General features: G+C 38.6%; 2 protein-coding genes across 6 annotated transcripts in view; one reads left to right on the top strand and one right to left on the bottom strand.

Moving 5' to 3' along the window:
• NFIA (nuclear factor I A) overlaps positions 1-18,196 on the top strand; it is a 389,302-nt gene that overhangs the window by 103,591 nt on the left and 267,515 nt on the right. The gene's annotated exons all lie outside the window — the stretch shown is intronic.
• Positions 13,879-14,376, bottom strand: LOC135273406 (small ribosomal subunit protein eS10-like). The gene has a single exon (XM_064372410.1). It carries the CDS (start codon positions 14,374-14,376, stop codon positions 13,879-13,881), a length of 498 nt encoding a protein of 165 aa, XP_064228480.1.

Genomic DNA, 18,196 nt, shown 5'->3' on the forward strand with positions numbered 1-18,196 from the left:
GACTCCTTCTCCCCACCCACCCCAGTTAGCCCCTGGCTTGAACTCCATCACTCAAGAGGGAACATTAAAAACCCCACACCTCTGACTCATACTTTGATTTTGTGGCCTAAAGAGGCAAAGACGCCGTAAGGAGCTTTTAGGGGCCATCACTATGGAGCCTCTTTATTGCCCAGCAAAAGCCTTAAATGATAATGGGAAACCTCACTATTGATTGGCTAACTCTTAATTCTTCCTCTTTGGGTTTTGAAGTAGAAGTGATGGTCCAGAATATTTATATTACTCATTGGATATATTAAATTAAACATACAAAAGTCCTATAGCCATTTAAGATGGGGCTGCAGCACTGGTGAATAGGACTTTATTACCAAGAGAGAAGAGTAGCTTTTAGTTGTGGCTTAGCTGGGATATATTGATGATAAGAATGGCTCGGCAGACAGAAGTCTTGGAACTTTCAAAAAGGCTCTGAGTGTGCTTTCTTTTAAAAAAGTTATTTAGGCCCATCCTTTATAAACACATAAGTAGATGGTCTGATGGGCGCATGGTACCAAAGATTCCGCTTCCATCTTGGTGGATGATAGGACCCGCTGACATCTTGACAAACCCTGTTATTGGGCTATTAAAGACCAGTGCTTGAATTCTGGGGCTGCAAATTCAACTTTTTCCCTTATAAGAAAATGTCTACTCACAATAAGAAGCCACATGAAGTACAACCTCACTGTAGTACAGGATTTAGAATCTTTTATGTCTCCGTCTCATCTGAAACCCATTGGAAGTTAGCGTGGATAAGAGGGTTGGTCTATTCTTCTCAATGACTGGGCTGGCATAGAAGAGCTAAAATTTTTATTATTAAGTGAGTTACTACTCAAGGTTTTAAAAGATTTTGACCCCTGGAAAAAATACAGGGCCTGAGGCAGTGAAATAGTTAATATGACTGCCTCCCTTACAGGTTTCCCCAGATATGCTTACTTGCTGTACAATGGATAATTGTTAGCTCTTGTTGTGCAGATGCTGTTGCAGATGGAGTCCTGTACCTGCATGCATAGCAAATGAATTAGACTGGCAATCCCCTTTATAAAGCATAAATATGTAATTTGTTCAGCTGTTGTAATTAAATATGTATGTGTGAAACAGCCACCATTCAGGTCATTAATGATGCGCCATGCCAAATTAGAGCTTACAGACAGTAATGTACATTGTTGTGCAATGAGGGAATTGCAAATAACATAGCTAAGCCTTTCCTAGTAAAGGGATGCATTCAGCAGCTTTAAAAGGAATATTTACATTTGTAACATAATTTTTATTTAGAAGGTACTTTTTTGTTCAGTGTGAAAGTCTGTAAGATGGAACTACTTTCATCTCCACTTTAGTTTTATTATTGTTTTAACATTTTATCATACAAATACAACAGACTTTATTAAACATGCTGCTTAGTGGTAAGTGTTAAGTATCTACTTACATATAAAACAGCAGTTACCCCTGGTTTTCTACATGGCTGTGATAGAACTGATGTATCGTAGCACTGTGGAATGTCTTGATAATTTCATTGCATTAAAAAAAAACCACCTCATAATATTTCAGCTCTATTCCCTACTGATACATAAAGAAATTCCTGTGATAGTAAATAGTATTTTTATTTCCATAGAAATTGGGCTGAGAAAAATGCAGTTATCAAAATATAAACAAATGAAAGTGGTAAATGTGCCTCTTGTGCTTTAATTCCCAATGAATTACTTGCGAATCCAAGGAATTTCCTAAGAAAAGTGTCATATGTGGGTCAGAATGGTTGCTTTTTAAATTTCAGACTTGGTTAAGTGAATGCACTTGGGAAAATTATTGCTTTGTCCTTTTTCTCCTTGGTTTCAGGTTACAGCCTTTGAAAATACTTGAAGCTGAAATTTAAATATGTTAAAACTATTTTGCTTTAAATTCTTTCTGTATTTGTATTTTGGTCGCCTACAGACACTCTATTTTTAACATGCATGTTGTTTTGACGGTTCACACTGAGACTACAAGAGCTAACCATCTTGACCTTTCTGTCCACCAGGGCAGCAGGAGGAAGCATCTTAGAGTTAATTCTGTCTTGTTCACAGCTGGGAACAGAACATTCCTCTGTGATCCCCTTGCACATGATTCTCTGGGATCTCTTGGAAGCTGGACTTGATACTGTAAGTCCTGGGCTTCTAAGGTTGAACAGATCAAACTTAGTGGCATGTTTGGTTAAGAGTCAGACAAAACGAATGCAGTTGTTAAAAGTTTCAGAAACAATTGAAAATGAAATTGATACATGATTTTACCTTTGCAACAAATTCAACTTTACAAATTTCTATAAGCCTAAGATTAATCAAGATTCAGGACCTTGAAGAATTTTCAAAGTTACATCTCTAATTTACGTAGAGATGTAAAATCTTTATTTTCAACAAACAGCAAATGTTTCAGTAAAGCAAATGTGTATTTTATTTGAAACAGATGAAATCATAACAGTTTGGCTTGCTTTACCTAAGTTATTGTTCCATGATATAAAAAATTACTAAAAATAAGTTCTTCTCTTCATATTCCCTGATTTTTCTGTCCCATTTTCTGTATAGCTTTTAGATTCAGCCAAAAAGAGACATTTCATTTGCAGCATTAGGAAAAGTTTAACTCATTGTTTATGAAGATAGAAATGTTGTATGGACGACAGTGATTTAAAAATATTATTACTTAACATGATTGTATTCAACCTCTCCCCGTAAATGCTGAAAACCATGAAGAGGCTTTTCCCTGTCAGCTACATGCTTAGCATTAACTATATTCATAAGTTTTCCAAAAAGATTTTTTTGTTTTCGTTCACTTCCTTTATCCTAATTAGAGATCGTAATCTTTTGATGGGCAGCTTCTCCTATTTCTACCTGCTTCAGCACTATGGTAAAATGGAACGATGTGTATTTCAGTTCCTTAAGGGAGACTTGGAAGAATCCATTACTTTATTTAAAATATTTTGTTGCAGCCACCTATCAGAGGTGTCTTCATTTCTTTTCCTACAGGAATTTCAGAGATACTTTAATTTATCAAATGACTATGATGAATTTAAATATAGAATATAGAATTATAAAATATTTAGGTGAGGGAATTGGAAGGTGTGCATCTGAGAAGGCGGGAACATGCAAAAAGGTCACAGGTCCTATCTAGGTAGTTTCAAAGAGCAAATGCTTGTTTTGCAGTAGTGGTGGCAGGGTGGTTTGGCTCATTCAAGCCCCTTGCTCTGGAGGAACACATATAAAACCATCAGGATGTCTTTTGGTCTTGCGTTAACTGTGGCAAGCCTGTGCATTAAAGAACATAACCATTACTAAAAGGGTGGGAACACCCCAGCGGCCAGTGGCCAGTGGCCAGTGGCCAGGTGCTTTATGATAACACCACAGGCATGCCTGGCCAATGAGATGTGATCTTTTGCTGGCACTTGCTCCTTTGGCCCCCACTGCAGTAAACACTTTCCCTTGGATGTTGGTTTTCTGTTGTGTCTGGCAGTCACACAGGGCTGCTTGAACTTTAGCCAGAGGCAAATATTTATACATCAGAGTGTGCAGTGTTCAACTGGTCAGGCCTGAGAGGGAGAGTGAGAGACCTCCGTGCCTTTTAGCCAAAGAGGATATGTCCTTTTTTCCCCCTTCCCTTTCCAGTGTGACATGGTGAAGTGGGACCATACTGGATGTCATTTGACTTCAGGCTGCATGTGCTACTCTCCAAAATGTACACGTGCGCAAACTTGGGATGTGCTTTCAAAAGAGAGGACGTCCTGACATTTCTGCCTGCTCCTTTAATTCCTCTTGGAAAGTTTACAGTTAATATTTTCCCTGGAACATTGTCAAGCTTTTGACAGTGCCTGAGTGTATGCCGAACTGTGAAATTGAGCCGGAGAAGCAAGTTGTGAGAAATCTGTTTCTACTCAGATCTGTAAGGTTTATGGAAAAAAAAAAAAAAAGACCAAAAAAAAAAAAAAACCCAAAAACCAAACCAAAACAGAAACAAAACAAAACAAAAACCAAGAAACTTCAGAGGGGAAACTGAGAATGGGACTCGGCTTGCTTCTCCTGGTGCGGGCTCAGGCCGCCATTTTAAGGAGCCAGCGAAGGGCGACATTCCGCTCCTTACATGGCGGCTGTATTTACTCGGCCGCAGCCAATCAGCCGGCCGTGCCAAGCCACGTGACATGCCACGAGGGCACGCACAGCCATTTCCTTGTTTCTAAAATACTTGCTACCTCCGCAGAGTACTTTACCTTGTTTTGCATGCCAAATGTTCTTGCTGAATGTGTCTAGCAGACTGGCATTTGTCCATAAAGTTATTTTAGTAGGTAAAAAGTCTCTGAGCACTTGAGCTTTGTGCATTCTTTATGTAAAATGGATTTCCCTTCTTGGCCAGAGGCCAAGGGTACAGCACACTCGCTGGGTGAGAAGAGAGCTTCTCTGCTGAGAAACTGGTGGACCGACACACTCTAATTTTTTGGCTTCTGACCAAACAAGCTAGGAGGATGCCAAAATTCAACAAAATAACACATTATTGTGTGATAGGAGCCGTGCTCCAAGAGAGCAGGAACTCAGAGGAACTTCATACTGGCCCCTTTTAAAAAAGCATTGTCACTTTGGGGAGCTTTCTAAGGGAAACGAGAAGAAAACGGTAAAATGCAATCTAGAGAGTAAGGTATAATTTGCACATAAACACGAAGGAAGGAACTGAAAGAAAACAGAGGAGTTTAAAATTACTTTTATGAACTTTTCCCAGACATAACACACAGTTCTCTGACTTGACTTAACATTCTTTTAACCCTGCAGGTTCCATCTCTGTGGGCAGAATGCCGGACTGCTTAGCATTAATATGAGAACGAATGTGAGGTTTGAACACTTTTAAAAGATTTTAATGTCTAAGCATAACTGCAAATTCCAAGTATGAAATTTTGGCAGGCTTTTTGGAAGTAACAAAACTTTTTAAACTTACATGTGTTATTATGCCTTTGCACCCCGACATGTGTTAAGTAAGTCAAGTCTTGCTCTTAATTACTCATGTGACTTTAGCAAGTTATGTAGGTCCGCTATACCTGTTTCCACATACGTATAATGAAGACATTAAAGAAGACAGGCAGTATTCTTCTGAACCCTAAAGAAATTGAATTTGAATAAACAACTGGAATAACCATAAAATGCATTTTTAGTTTCTATGTGGAAATTTGTCAATCAAAAGGGAAAAAGGGGGGAAGATCTCTAGTTGAAGCCACCATCATCTTTACCCAGACTGCCTGGGTAATCCTGAGTATTCCTCGTTTTTCCATTCTTGTTCCTTCACACGGCAGCCATAGTGGTATTTCAAAGAAGTAAGTTAGTTTAGATCACTCTTCTGCTTAAGAACCTCCAGTGTTTTCTTATGCGTCTAGAATAAAATCCAAACTGATTGCATTGACCTGCAAAGACACTATGTGATCTATCTGACTTCTGTATCTGCCTTTGTAACTCCACTTTTTTTTTTTAACCATGACTCTTTAGATGCTCCAGCCATACCTGCCATCCCCTTTGCTACTTGTTGTCTGGCAAGAATATATTTTTTCCAGCTCCTTTTGTGGCTTTTTCTTAACTTTTCAGTTCTCTCAGTTCAAATGATAGTCCCATAAAAGAATATTCTGTCTAAAATTGGGCTTCCTGTTTATATTTTTCATGGTACTCATAACAGTCTGAAATGCTTTTGTTAATTTATTTGATTCCTCATTTTATTTATTTCTCTTTTGTACTACGATGTCAGTCCCACAAGGACCCAAACTGCATTTACTATTTTCATTTCTGCCTTTTGCACTTTACCTAATTACATTGGGAATAAAATGTTAGGCAAGTTAGAATAGTCCAAAATATTTCATTTACCTTAAATTCTACTAAAGAATCCTACATATTACCTATATTCATAAGAAGTGTATTATAAAATACATTGTGAAACGAATGCTTTCATTTCTCCATTGAGAGTCAGTGGAGCACCCTGGCTGGGAGAAGATAAGAGCTGTGAGCCGTTCCTAGGCCCGTGCCTGAGTCTTGGCTCTGCCATTGACTAGTTGTATGAACTGCCGCAGGTGGATTCAGCCACTCAGAACCTCAGTATCTCCTCTGTAAAGTGAGATGCAGAAACACATTTTACATCATGGGATTATTGTGAAGATTAAATGTGATATCATATTGGAAAATTCTGGTCACACAAATGTTGGCTATTACTATTATTGTTGCCACCACTGCTGTTAATTAACAGCAGCGTGGCGGCTCAGTATGAGGCAATGGGCATGCAACTGTGATTAGAAACACTTCTGTCCATTAAATCGTTCAGTCAGTGGAAGAGACATGTATGTAATAGGTTAAGTTACCTATTGTACATTGTGTCAAGACATCTCACATTATGTGAACAGAATGTTAAAGAATTATAAAAGGCCAGGCACAGTGGCTCACCCGTGTAATCCCAACACTTTGAAAGGTCGTGGCGGGCAGATCACAAGGTCAGGAGTTTGAGACCAGCCTAGCCAATATGGTGAAACCCCGTCTCCACTAAAATTACAAAAATTAGCCAGGTGTGGTAGTACATGCCTGTAGTCCCAGCTTCTCGGGAGGCTGAGGCAGAAGAATCACTTGAACCTAGGAGGCAGAGGAGGTTGCAGTGAGCTGAGATCACACCACTTCACTCCAGCCTAGGTAACAGAGTGAGACTTCGTCTCAAAAAAAAAAAAAAAAAAAAAAAGTTATAAAAGAGAAAGCAATTACTTCTGTTAAGTAGACAGCAAACTGCCTTAGAGGAAGTAGCTTTTGAGACAGATTAAGTTTCTTTTTAGGTAAAAATATGTGTCCTAGAGATAAAATAATAGCAACAGATAACTACGTACTTATTTTACTAGACTCTGTTTTACATATATTATCTAATTTAACCCTTACAGCAACCTTATGAAATAGTACTGTTATCACCCTGATTTTACAGAGAAGGAAAGTGAGCCAAAGAGAGGTTATGTGGCATGCCCAAGGTCATAGAGCTATTAAATGTCAGTTCTGGGATCTCACACGTTTTCACTCTTAGGACATCTGTGCTATCCCTGTTTAGTCACTTTGGCATCCCAGTGGTGCTATACTTTTGCTTTCATAATATATAGAAGCCCTGGAAGGATTCTATAAAAAGCCAGATTCACCGTGCCTAGACCTTGTTGCTTTATTTGTAAAATGTCAACTGTAAAAGGTCCACCTACCTTAAAGGGTGATTATGAGAATTAAATGAGATAATTCAGGTAAAGTGCTTAGCATATTGCTTGGCATATGGTAAGCATTTAACAAATGTTCCCCGTAACTACTACTACTACTACTGCTATTATTATTGTTATGCCATATTGAAATGAGATCTGTGATCCCTTGTGACCTGCGAGCCCCCACTTCTTGTGTTAGCCTCCATGCTGGTAGATCCACCTCCAAAGAGAAGAAGTTCCCAGCAGTTGAAATGGCATCCTACCCAGGTTGCTAGCACCATCCCTCAGCTGCCTCTCCAACTGCCATAACCGCCTTAGTCATTTAAAAATTACTCTTCTCGTTTTATATTTCAACTCAGAAATCGATGCATCTGTGAGGCAGTTTGTTTTCCTGGGGAAGTGTAAGGAGCGGTGGTGGCGGCATGAGATGCGCTCCGTTTAGACTCAATATTGCCACCCACTCCCTCTGCAGTGTCAGAGAACAGTCTCAGAAAGATCTGTTCCTTCCTCTGTAGACTCAGTACCACAGACTGGCCTATCCTCTGCAACTTTGCTTAGTGGCAGGAGTACAGAAGTATTGATTGCCCACAACTTGCCTCTAAGTCTTGTTCCTGTGGTGCAGGATTTTTAAAAAGCATTTAAATGTTTTCTCTGCCTTGAAGACTGAAGAACCATAGAAATGCTACTGTTGAAAGTCCTGTGCTTGCTGAAAAGCAGGGCAGATCTCATCACAGTCCCATCTCCATGTTCCTTTGGTTCAAGTAGATCTGTGTGAGAGTGAACTGTGCCTCCCTCTCCGTGGGGTGGGAAAAGGCAGTCTTGCAGTGAGGAAGTTAAGTAGCCTCACTGCTCGCTTTGCCTCCTGGTGGAGGTGGACTCTGTGTTCCTGGAGATGCTGGGCCTGGTTTAACCAGTTGTTTAACTAAAGCAGGGTTAGCTTATCCTTGAAGTATTTTTTTTTTTTGAGTCAGAGTCTTGCTGTGTCACCCAGGCTGGAGTGCAGAGGCACGATCTCGGCTCATTGCAGCCTCCACCTCCCCAGTTCAAGTGATTCTCCTGTCTTAGCACCCTAGTAGATGGGACCACAGGCACGCACCACCATGCCTGGCTAATTTTTGTATTTTTAGTAGAGACAGGATTTTGCTGTGTTGGTTAGGCTGGTAGTTTTCTTACATGACCGTCTTTAGATTTCAGAGAAGGAAGAACACGATCCCAGAAAGCACACAGAGTTACAACATAGCAGTAGTCCCTCTGAGCTGAACAAAAACGTCTATTGTGTCGTGGACTGCAAAGTAAGATGTATACTGGGAACTAATAACAAGATGCTAGAGATTTTTTTTTCTTTTCTGTTTTAGCTTGAAAAACTTGTTTTTCCCACACGAGTTGTGCTTACTCTTAGATCTTAAAACAGGATGATTTATTAATCTGGGTTTAAGTCCTGGCCCTAGGCAAATTATGTAACTTTGTGCTATCGTGTCATCATCATCATCATCATCATCGTAATCGTCGTCACTGTCATCTTGTAACTGAATTCTGTAAATCTTCCAGGGCATTTACGATAGAAATCCATTCTTCTCATGTAGAAATCATTCAGTGTATCTGAAAATTTCCATCTTCAAAAACTAGGGCCAGATTTAGCCATTCTTTTACTCTTAACTGTTGCTACCAGGCCATACCTAATTTGTATTTTTCCAAGTTTTAAAGTCATACTAATTGGTGCCTGAGCAGGTTTTCATATCCCTGTTTGTCCGATTCCATCTGGGTCAAATTACTTAGGTACAGTAAGTGTTTCCTTGTCTGTAAAATAAGGATAGTAGTATCTATTTAATAGGATCATTGTGAAAATGACACATGATATATATATATATGTCTATATATATAGATATATAGACATATAGATAGATAGATATAATGGTCAGTACGGTGCCTCTTAAAAACTGTGGGGTATCGTGACTGGTCAAGTAGTCAGGCAAATAAGGGACCAAACAGATAACTGTAATCAAATCAAAATCCTGGTATAAGGAGGTATAGTGGGGTGACAGGTCAGGGAAAGGCATGGTGTTCTGTGTCCCAGAGAAAGCAGTGGTCTTGGCAGTTGGGGGCTGGCAAGGTATGGAAGAGACAGATTCAGAAGCTAAAGCAGACCAGGACCAGGAGCCCTGAAGATTAGCATGTGCAGCTGGCGCCTGACCTTACGGCAGTGGCTCTTGCCCTTCTGTTTCTGTTCTGCCCTACCTGGATTGCATATGGCTTCAGGCCCTGGAGTTACAGGTTTGGAGAGAATGCTCTAAAGTGTGGTTAAAAGTCATGCTATAGGTTGTATCCCCAGCTTTCAAGTCAGTACGCCTATATCAATAAGTTCACTACTATTGTTTTATTATGCAGACTCAGTTTGCCTGTATTAAAACGATTTCCTATCTTCTTCTTTTTTTTTTTTTTTTTTTTTTTTTTTGAGATGGAGTCTTGCTCTGTTGCCCAGGCTGGAGTGCAGTGGCACGATCTTGGCTCACTGTAACCTCTGCCTCCCAGGTTTGAGCAATTCTCTTCCTCAGCCTCCCAAGTAGCTGAGATTATAGTCACCTGCCACCATGCCTGGCTACTTTTTTTTTTTGTTGTTGTATTTTTAGTAGAGACAGCATTTCACCATCTTGGCCAGGCTGGTCTTGAACTCCTGACCTCATGATCCACTGCCTCAGCCTCCCAAAGTGCTGGGATGACAGGGGTGCGCCACCATACCTGTCCCCTATCTTTTTACATCTTAGGAAACTGGCCAAACAAGAGTGCCAGGCATGGTGAATCCTAGAAACTCACTAAATACTTATTGATGAATGGATTGGGTGTGGATCACATCTTGGATTTGGGGAACTTTTTAGTTGTAGGATAAAGGGATAATGTCACATACTGTTTTTGCTGATTACCATGCTATTTGATTTTAATAATGATGTTTGGTGAATCAATGAAATTAAATTTGATATTAAAGAATAATGATATTTTAATAACATTTGTTGAATGCTGCAATATGGCACACAGGTAGCCTTCGAAGCCTCTCCACCAGTTATGTCATTTAATCCTCACACTAGAGAGAGGTGGTACTATTTGTCGCCATGTTTTACTGACCAGAAAATTAGCACCAGGCAGGTGACACTAGAGGCCACAGTCTTAATGACCACACAACATGCCATAGAGAAGAATAGATTCCATCTCCATGATGCTTTATACTAATTAATTCTTACCCCGGCAGCACCATGAGGTTGGTGATTCCTTTATTTGCCAGCAGTTTATTATTTCTATGCTACCAATATTGTGCCAGGCATGGACTAGAGTGTGCAATCACTATTGGAAGCCAGGCCATATTCCTGAGTCATGCTGCTGTCACAATTGGGATTTAAAGTTCCAAATGTGTGACTTCCAGTATTTTTCCTTGTAAAACAGATACACGCACATCTTAAACCATTTTTATGGTTACATCACAAGAATGATTGACGTTTAATCAAACAAGTCAGGCAAAATGGTAGCTAATCTGTCTCGGGTTTTTTGCAAATGTTACCATTTACGTATCTTGTGATATACCTGATTGTGTCCAGGCATCCACTGAAACAAACAAACAAAAAAATGTATGGCCTGTAGTTACAAAGTTTCTAATCAGAATATGTGGGAAATCAGCGTTCAGGATTATAAATTGAATAACATACATAAAACATAGACCATATTTGGTTACTCTAGTACTCAGTCATATGATTTAGACTTCTTGCAACACCAGCTTTTTTTCTTCCTTTCTCCATGGCAATCTTTGTATCATTTTTTTCTGCTGAGCACCAAACTCTTCTGGCAGTTTTTTAATTGAGGTTTTGTAGTTTTAATGGTCTGGTACTATAAAAAGCCAACTTTGTGCCAAAATTTTTCCAAGACCAGACCTGGGTTTTGACACCACAATAAATTAAAGATAAATAAAGAAAGAAACTGGCAGTGAAAATGAAGGATTTTTTTTTTTTAAGCAAGCAAGGGCGGCCTATTTGTAAATTTCAGGCATGTTTTCTTAGTACTTTAGCTCAATGTTACAATGCTTAGCTACATTAATCTGTTACTGGGTAACTTCAGAAAGAATGTTAGACCAAACCATTAAGAGATTCGCGATTTTTTTCCCCCTTGAGCATTATTGAAATTTGACAACATTCTCATAGTCTCTGCTTTCTTTTAAGGATTTAGCTATCAAAAATACGGATAAGCAAAAGGAACCAAGAGAAACTAATGACCAAATGAATAGTAGTATTTAAAATCTCAAGTTGCTATGATACAGGCTTCACCGTGACCTGGGTGGATAAATGCGAAACGGGATTTGCTTTCCGGAGAATCTGGGTGCCTGTTCCACCAATTCTGTTTGTCCCTAGCCTGGTTTTTTTGGCCTCCTCTTTTTCCCAGCACCATTTATTTCGGATTCTGAGAAACAGCTTCCTCCCATTACAGGCGCCAATTCAATTAGGCAGGAGATAGTGCTGAAGGTTTTTGTTTTCATCAGCTTCTGGTGTGTGGATAGTAGCTCTGTCTGAAAAACTTTGAGAAGGTGTTATGATGTGCCTCTTTCTGGGTTCTGATCCCTTCTCAACGTGGTGATGCCATGGCATTCAAATCAGTTAGTCTCTCTCCTCTCCCCTCCCCTTCCCCACATCCATCACACAAAATGCTGGTGGTTCCACTAATCAGCGATCTGCTCCCCTCCTCATATTGGTAAATCATAAATCATTTAGAAATCCGTAGATTTTCTTCTAGATGCTAAGTATAACACTCTTCTGAGCATGTGAGTTTGGGGTTTGGCCTTGCCCTTACAGAGATCTGTTTCCTGTTTCAAACCCATGACTTAAAATTTACAAAAAACAAACAAACAAACAAACAAAAACTAATTTTGAAGCATATTAGAAATAATCCACAAAAAAACTTCTTTCTTTTTCTTTAGCCTTCTAAATTATTGAGTTTTAGGCCATCGTGTGGAACTGAGCCTTTACTGAGGTTTGAAATGTCAAAATAAGGAGGGAGTTGTATATATTTTCACTCCTGACTTCATTTACTGTAAGTGCTGAAGCACCAAGTTGGAGGTGGTTTGGGAAGTATTTCTGATCTAAAGAGGAAATTCCATAAATCACCCATGGTAATGTGTCTCATTTAGTATTCTAAGGAGATGTTGGTCATTTTCATCTTGCATCTTGGCCTTTGTGCATACCTGGCCCTAGCCTAGATTTTAAGATTGGAACATTTTTGTTTCTCACTCTTGAAAACTTTTGTACTCAGATTCTTAAACTCCTCCGTTAAATATTTTTCAAATTAGGCTAGTACAGCGTTTAAAATTGGAAACCACGGCCAGAATACACTGATGTGGGGGAAAACATGGCTATTGTCATTGAATGTGCCTCCAAAACCTACCAAAGTTGGCAGGTGTCCATGTGTTTGGTTTGGACCAATTTATAAAATGTTCACATGCTTATGAAAATTGTTATCTCTGCTATTCAGAATAGTTGAGTATAAAATTGAGCAGAAAAGCATTATAAGAAAAGAAGCTTTGCTATGAACTTGCAGTATCTTTCTTTCGATCACTGAATACTACAAGAAGAATCTTTTGTTTGTGTGTTTGTTTCCAACTTTTCCATGTATAGAGATCTCTTAGGTGAAGTGACAACTAATGACAACTGGAATTCACTCTCTCTAGTGTTCTGTCTCCTCCTTGAATACCTTCCCTTCCCATCCAAAGAGAGAGGGAATAACTCCTGAATTAGGAGAAACAAATAGTTTTTAATGTATAGTAAAAATTAGTCATTTCTTCCTCTGTTGGCAAAATGCATTGTAGATGCCTTTCAGTGCAGTTCTGCAAATGTTTTGTCTATTAGTTGAAGTAGAAAAGAGATGAAGGATCATCATTTGTAGTCAGTTATATTTTGCTTCTACCAAGGATGATACATAGTAGGAAATATTTGCTGAAGAAGCTGCAAAACCACTAGGTCCTAGAAAGAAAATTCTGATGGTTAATGCATTTACTTTATAATGTGACCACTTTTCCCTTTAACGTTTTCCCCATTATGTCCTTAGTGCCTTTCCTGGAAATACCAAAAGGCAAACATCCCACTTTAATAGAACTGATCATTATAGTGCACATTCTTAAGAGAATGCCTCCTTATGCCTACATTTTTATTCAGGGCTTTGTCTACATACATCCAGAGTCAACTTAACTTTTTGACCCAATTAACTGATTGGCCTGAAGAATTTAATTAAAATAGGGGAAGTGCTTGTACGGAGAGGAACAGCATTAGTATAATGTGGTAGTTAAGATTAACAAGATTGATTTGACTTGATAATTAATTAATTTGATTAACAAGATAATGTAGTATCAGGCAGAGACCTAGGTTCAAATCCTTACTATAGGTGACCTTGGTCTTAAACTCTTAAGTCTCATCATTTTCCCCCAACCATTAAGGTTTCATAAAAACACCTACCACCCGAGAAGGTTGTGAGAACTGGGTAAATAAGTTAGGGAAGTGCCCAGGACAACACTTGGACCAGTCCCTGATGGACGGTAGTACCTTTTGTTATTTTCTAGAATTTTTTTTTTTTTAAGTTTTTTAGCTGTAAGTTTATTCAATGCAAAATACTCCTCTCCAATTTTACTGAGGTGGCTGACCACGACTACGACCAAATCCGCCTCTAAACTGGAATTCGGTTGCTGACCCAGCCCCCGCCTCGGCTTTCTTGTCGGCACCAGGTGGCACAGCACTCCGTCTGTAGGTATCTCTGTCGGCTTCCCCTCTTGTGAGTCTTGCAGGTCGCCCACCTTCCAGACCTTTAGGCCGAGGCCTGCCTGTCTCTGGACGGCTGCAGCGTAGGGTGGCAGGCATGATCTCTGGAGGCAGATGGAGGTAATCATGGAGATACTGGATACCCTCATTGGTAAGGTACCAGTAGAAATGTCTCCAGGCAAACTGTTCCTTCACGTAACCTCGGGACTTGAGAGACTGCATGGCCTTCATGACATGAAGCTTGGGCACGTTCTTGTCTGCCAGCTCCGGGTGCTTAGGCATGTGGACATCCTTCTTGGCCACCATGACTCCCTCCTTAAAAAGGAGCTCATAAATGGCAATCTGGTTCTTCTTAGGCATCAACATCACGGCGGCTGTAGGGTCTGGGGCCGGGGCTGGAAAGCTATTTTCTAGAATTTTTAAAGTATGCGTCCTTTGAAAGCATGTCTCAGATTGCTGTCAGATTTCTTTCTGAGTAAATAGAGTCACTTCTTTTTCTCAAGACATCAGTAGTGCAAGCATCATATCTTTGCCTTGTATTTTGTCCATCTTCTGCAGTTAAGGCGTTTCTCCTTCCTTTATTTATATTAACTTTAGGTCATCTTAATTGTCCCTGTATTAAAAAAAACTTACAATTTCCATGCAAGCTTATCTTAATTAATTTTCACAAAACCCTATAAGGTAGGCAAGGTAGATATTAGGTTATAGAGATAAAGAATTGTAGAGCTGAAAAAAAATAGGGCCTTGACTTCACCCCATCATTTTGCAGGTAAAGAAGTACCATGTCAGTGTCCTGTGTGTAGGAACTGGCAAAGATAACAAAGTAGATCTGAACTCAGTGCCCTTCCCACTATCCCATGCTGATCACTTTTCTTTTTAATTAAATTGCCCTTTTCCTGGCCTCTTATTGACAGGTTGCTCACAGCTCTTAATTTCTAGGGTTCTCAAAATTGTTTAATGAGTGTGTCTGGATTAAATCCAGATACCCTGACTATATAGAGCTCTTTTCATTTTCAAAGATAGATCTAAGTAAGCATAGTGTAGAATTCATCACAAATTCCTATCAATTTCCCCTTTTTAAAATTATGGCTCTTTTCTGTGGCTTTCTGAGACATTAATTCTGTGAACCTCTGCTTCTTTTTCTCACCACCTGGTGTTGTATATGTTCTGACTTCAGCTGCCCCATTTTAAGTAATGATAACCAGGAATCCATACTGAAATATTTTCATTAATTCTTATTTATTCAGCAGCATGAACATTTGCAGGGATTCTTGGTGTACATTTATAGGTTTTTCTTTCCTATTGTGTTTTTATGGAATGTTAATTTTGCCCAACCAGGATTCCTTTGTCAAAACTGCTGTGATCACAGGCTCTTATGCCATCATGAATGTGTTCCCCTGTTAGTTAATATCTTAGCCATATCAGAGAATGACCAGCACATGCAACTTGTATGTGAAATGCAACCCAAGGAACCGTAGTTTTTCACCTAAACCGTAATTTTCTTGAATCCTTTGTATTTCAAGGTCTAGTCTAATTTATTCCCATAAACAATATTGTTCTCCTGACCTTTCTTGTATACCCTCCTCTGTCTGTATATTATTCTTTTCCTTATTTTTGTCTATATGTGTCACTAAGAGTTAACATTTTAAAATGTAATTGGCCACCTTATCCATTTTATCTGTATTTGAATTGTATTTGAAAATTTTACTTTTGTAGTAGATTTATAAATTTTTTATCCCCTGACAGTTTCAGCCTATTCAAAGGTGATATTTATTTTTTGTAAATGTTTTCTAATAAATTTACCATTTTTTGAAAAACAGTGAAAATTTACATATTTTTAAATTTTTTTTTTAGAAAATTTACATGTTTTTTAGAACCACAGGAATATCTCTTTTAAATGCTACTTTTTCATAATACCATTTTAGAGGCTAGAAATTCAATTTCACTTTTTATTAACTTAGTTCTTATGTCAGAAAAAATGTGATTTATAAAGAAAGCAGAGTAAAATACTATATTTAACCATTTTTAATGAGTCTGGATTTTCTTACAGAGTAACTGAATTTTTCTGTAATGTAGATTTGATCTTTATAGTCAGACTGCTTTATTTCTCTACAAATGGATTCGGATTCCACTAATGTTGTTTGCAAAGTATGTTTTAAACTCTGTAATTCATAGTTTTACAAGTTTTTCATTTTACATAGAAAATTAAAAGTTGAGTTTACTTTGTGCGTGTATTTGTTCTTGTCTTATGTGTAGGTGGTATAGATGTGTTTTAAAGAGTTTAGTGGTATCTTCTGAGGAAATTATAGCCATAGTGTGCTATTGAAAACCTAGAATAGGGAATCAGTACCTAAAATTTGATTTGTATAAAAAATTTGTATAAACTTTATAAAGGATTTTTTCAGGGCAAAAATTTGCATCATCCTGCCCAATATTCTGCCTTATTTAGTAAATTCCTAGGTCATGGCTATGGAGCCGTTGAATCAAGTTAAAGAAATCTTCACTTGAACCAGTTAAAAGCTGGTTTAAGATAAATTTGGAAAATGTCTAGAATTTAGAATATATTTGCTTTTAGCTTTCTCTGCTACTCTTAAGGGTACATGTATGTACATTTCTTAGTGTAGACCAGATTTTACATGCAATATGACTGGCCAGCGGTATTTTATTTCAAAGAGCTCATGCTAATATATAGGAGACTATAGTATTTTTTTTAGTATCAGCACGCTTAATTTTTTTTAAGGGTAACTGTGTGTAAATGCATATTTACTGTCCAAACTAGTTAATGGGCTTACAACTGGAGGGTGTAAATTCTGGTATCTGTATTCTCCAGCTTGCAGCAGTGTTGTCTGAAGCCTGAAACGGCTGATGTTAATCTTCAGCTTATTTTGTTGCTATCCAAAAATGAACTTGAAGTAGAATAAAATGTGGTGTAAACCAACTTCTCTGCATACTCATAACAGTATCAATAGTTTAAAAAAAAAGTCAAATTTCCTATAGGTCACACTGTTTAAAACTTTAAAGGAGTGTGTGTGTGTGTGTGTATGTGTGTGTATGTGTGTGTGTATTAGAGATGCATATGTATTTATGTTTAATTAAACAGAGGGAATTGTTGGCTTTTAATCAAGTTAATGAATTTTGAATTTCCACTTCAGTGATGGCTCTACCTTAAATTCAGTTGGCTGATGTGATAGCAATATTTGGAATGCAAGCAAGAGATAAGAGTTTGGACCCCATATTTATAATATCCCAGAAGAATTTCATTATGTGATGGCTAGAAACTCAGATTTCCCATAGAGTTGTAGAGGGTGCAGTTTGGCATGTTTATATCTCAAAAATACTCTGTAGGTAAAGAAGGATTCAAATATGAGTCTCTTAATATTGCATGGTTCAGCTAAGAAACCTTGTTATTATTCTACTTACTGTGAGGCCAAGGCTTGCTTAGAAACAGCGGACATAGCTGGGGGCGGCATGGCGGTGGCTCACGCCTGTAATCCCAGCACTTTGGTGGGCAGATCATGAGGTCAGGAGTTCGAGACCAGTCTGGCCAACATAGTGAAACCCCGGCTCTACTAAAAATACAAAAAATTAGCTGAGCGTGGTGGCAGGCACCTGTAATTCCAGCTACTTGGGAGGCTGAGGCGGGAGAATCACTTGAACTCAGGAGGCGGAGGTTTCAGTTAGCGAAAATTGTGCTATTGCACTCCATCCTGGGCTACAAGAGTGAAACTCTGTCTCAAAATAAAAAGGAACGGCAGTTGTAGATAGAGTATTCCCACTTCAAGTAGAGTAAACAGGCAAAGTGGGGCAAGGAAGAGCAGATGAAAAAGCCACAAGGCAATTCATTAACCCATTTTAAGACATTTTCAGGCAACTTGTGAAGCTTCAAAGGTCAAACTGACCAACATTTAATTCATCACAGAAAAAAAATCTGGGAGAAGAAAAAAGAAAACTTGACCTTTCCGGTTTAACAAGTTTTCTTAAAATGTCTTTATTCAATCTTGATACAGTTCTTTGCTAACATGATTCATCTTCCAATCTATGCAAATCAGACTTTTAAATCATACTTGGTTTTATATAAGGACTTCCTTCTGATTGACTTTGGAGCAGGTAACACAGAGCTCTTGCTGGCAGTGCCCTGATGTGTGTTCTGTTTCGGTGACAGAGAGAGCACCCCCTGCAAGGGAGA

Source organism: Aotus nancymaae, unplaced genomic scaffold (assembly GCF_030222135.1).
Source record: "Aotus nancymaae isolate 86718 unplaced genomic scaffold, 86718_ANA_hifiasm-v0.15.2.pri h1tg000007l, whole genome shotgun sequence".
In the NCBI taxonomy this organism is placed as follows: domain Eukaryota; kingdom Metazoa; phylum Chordata; class Mammalia; order Primates; family Aotidae; genus Aotus; species Aotus nancymaae.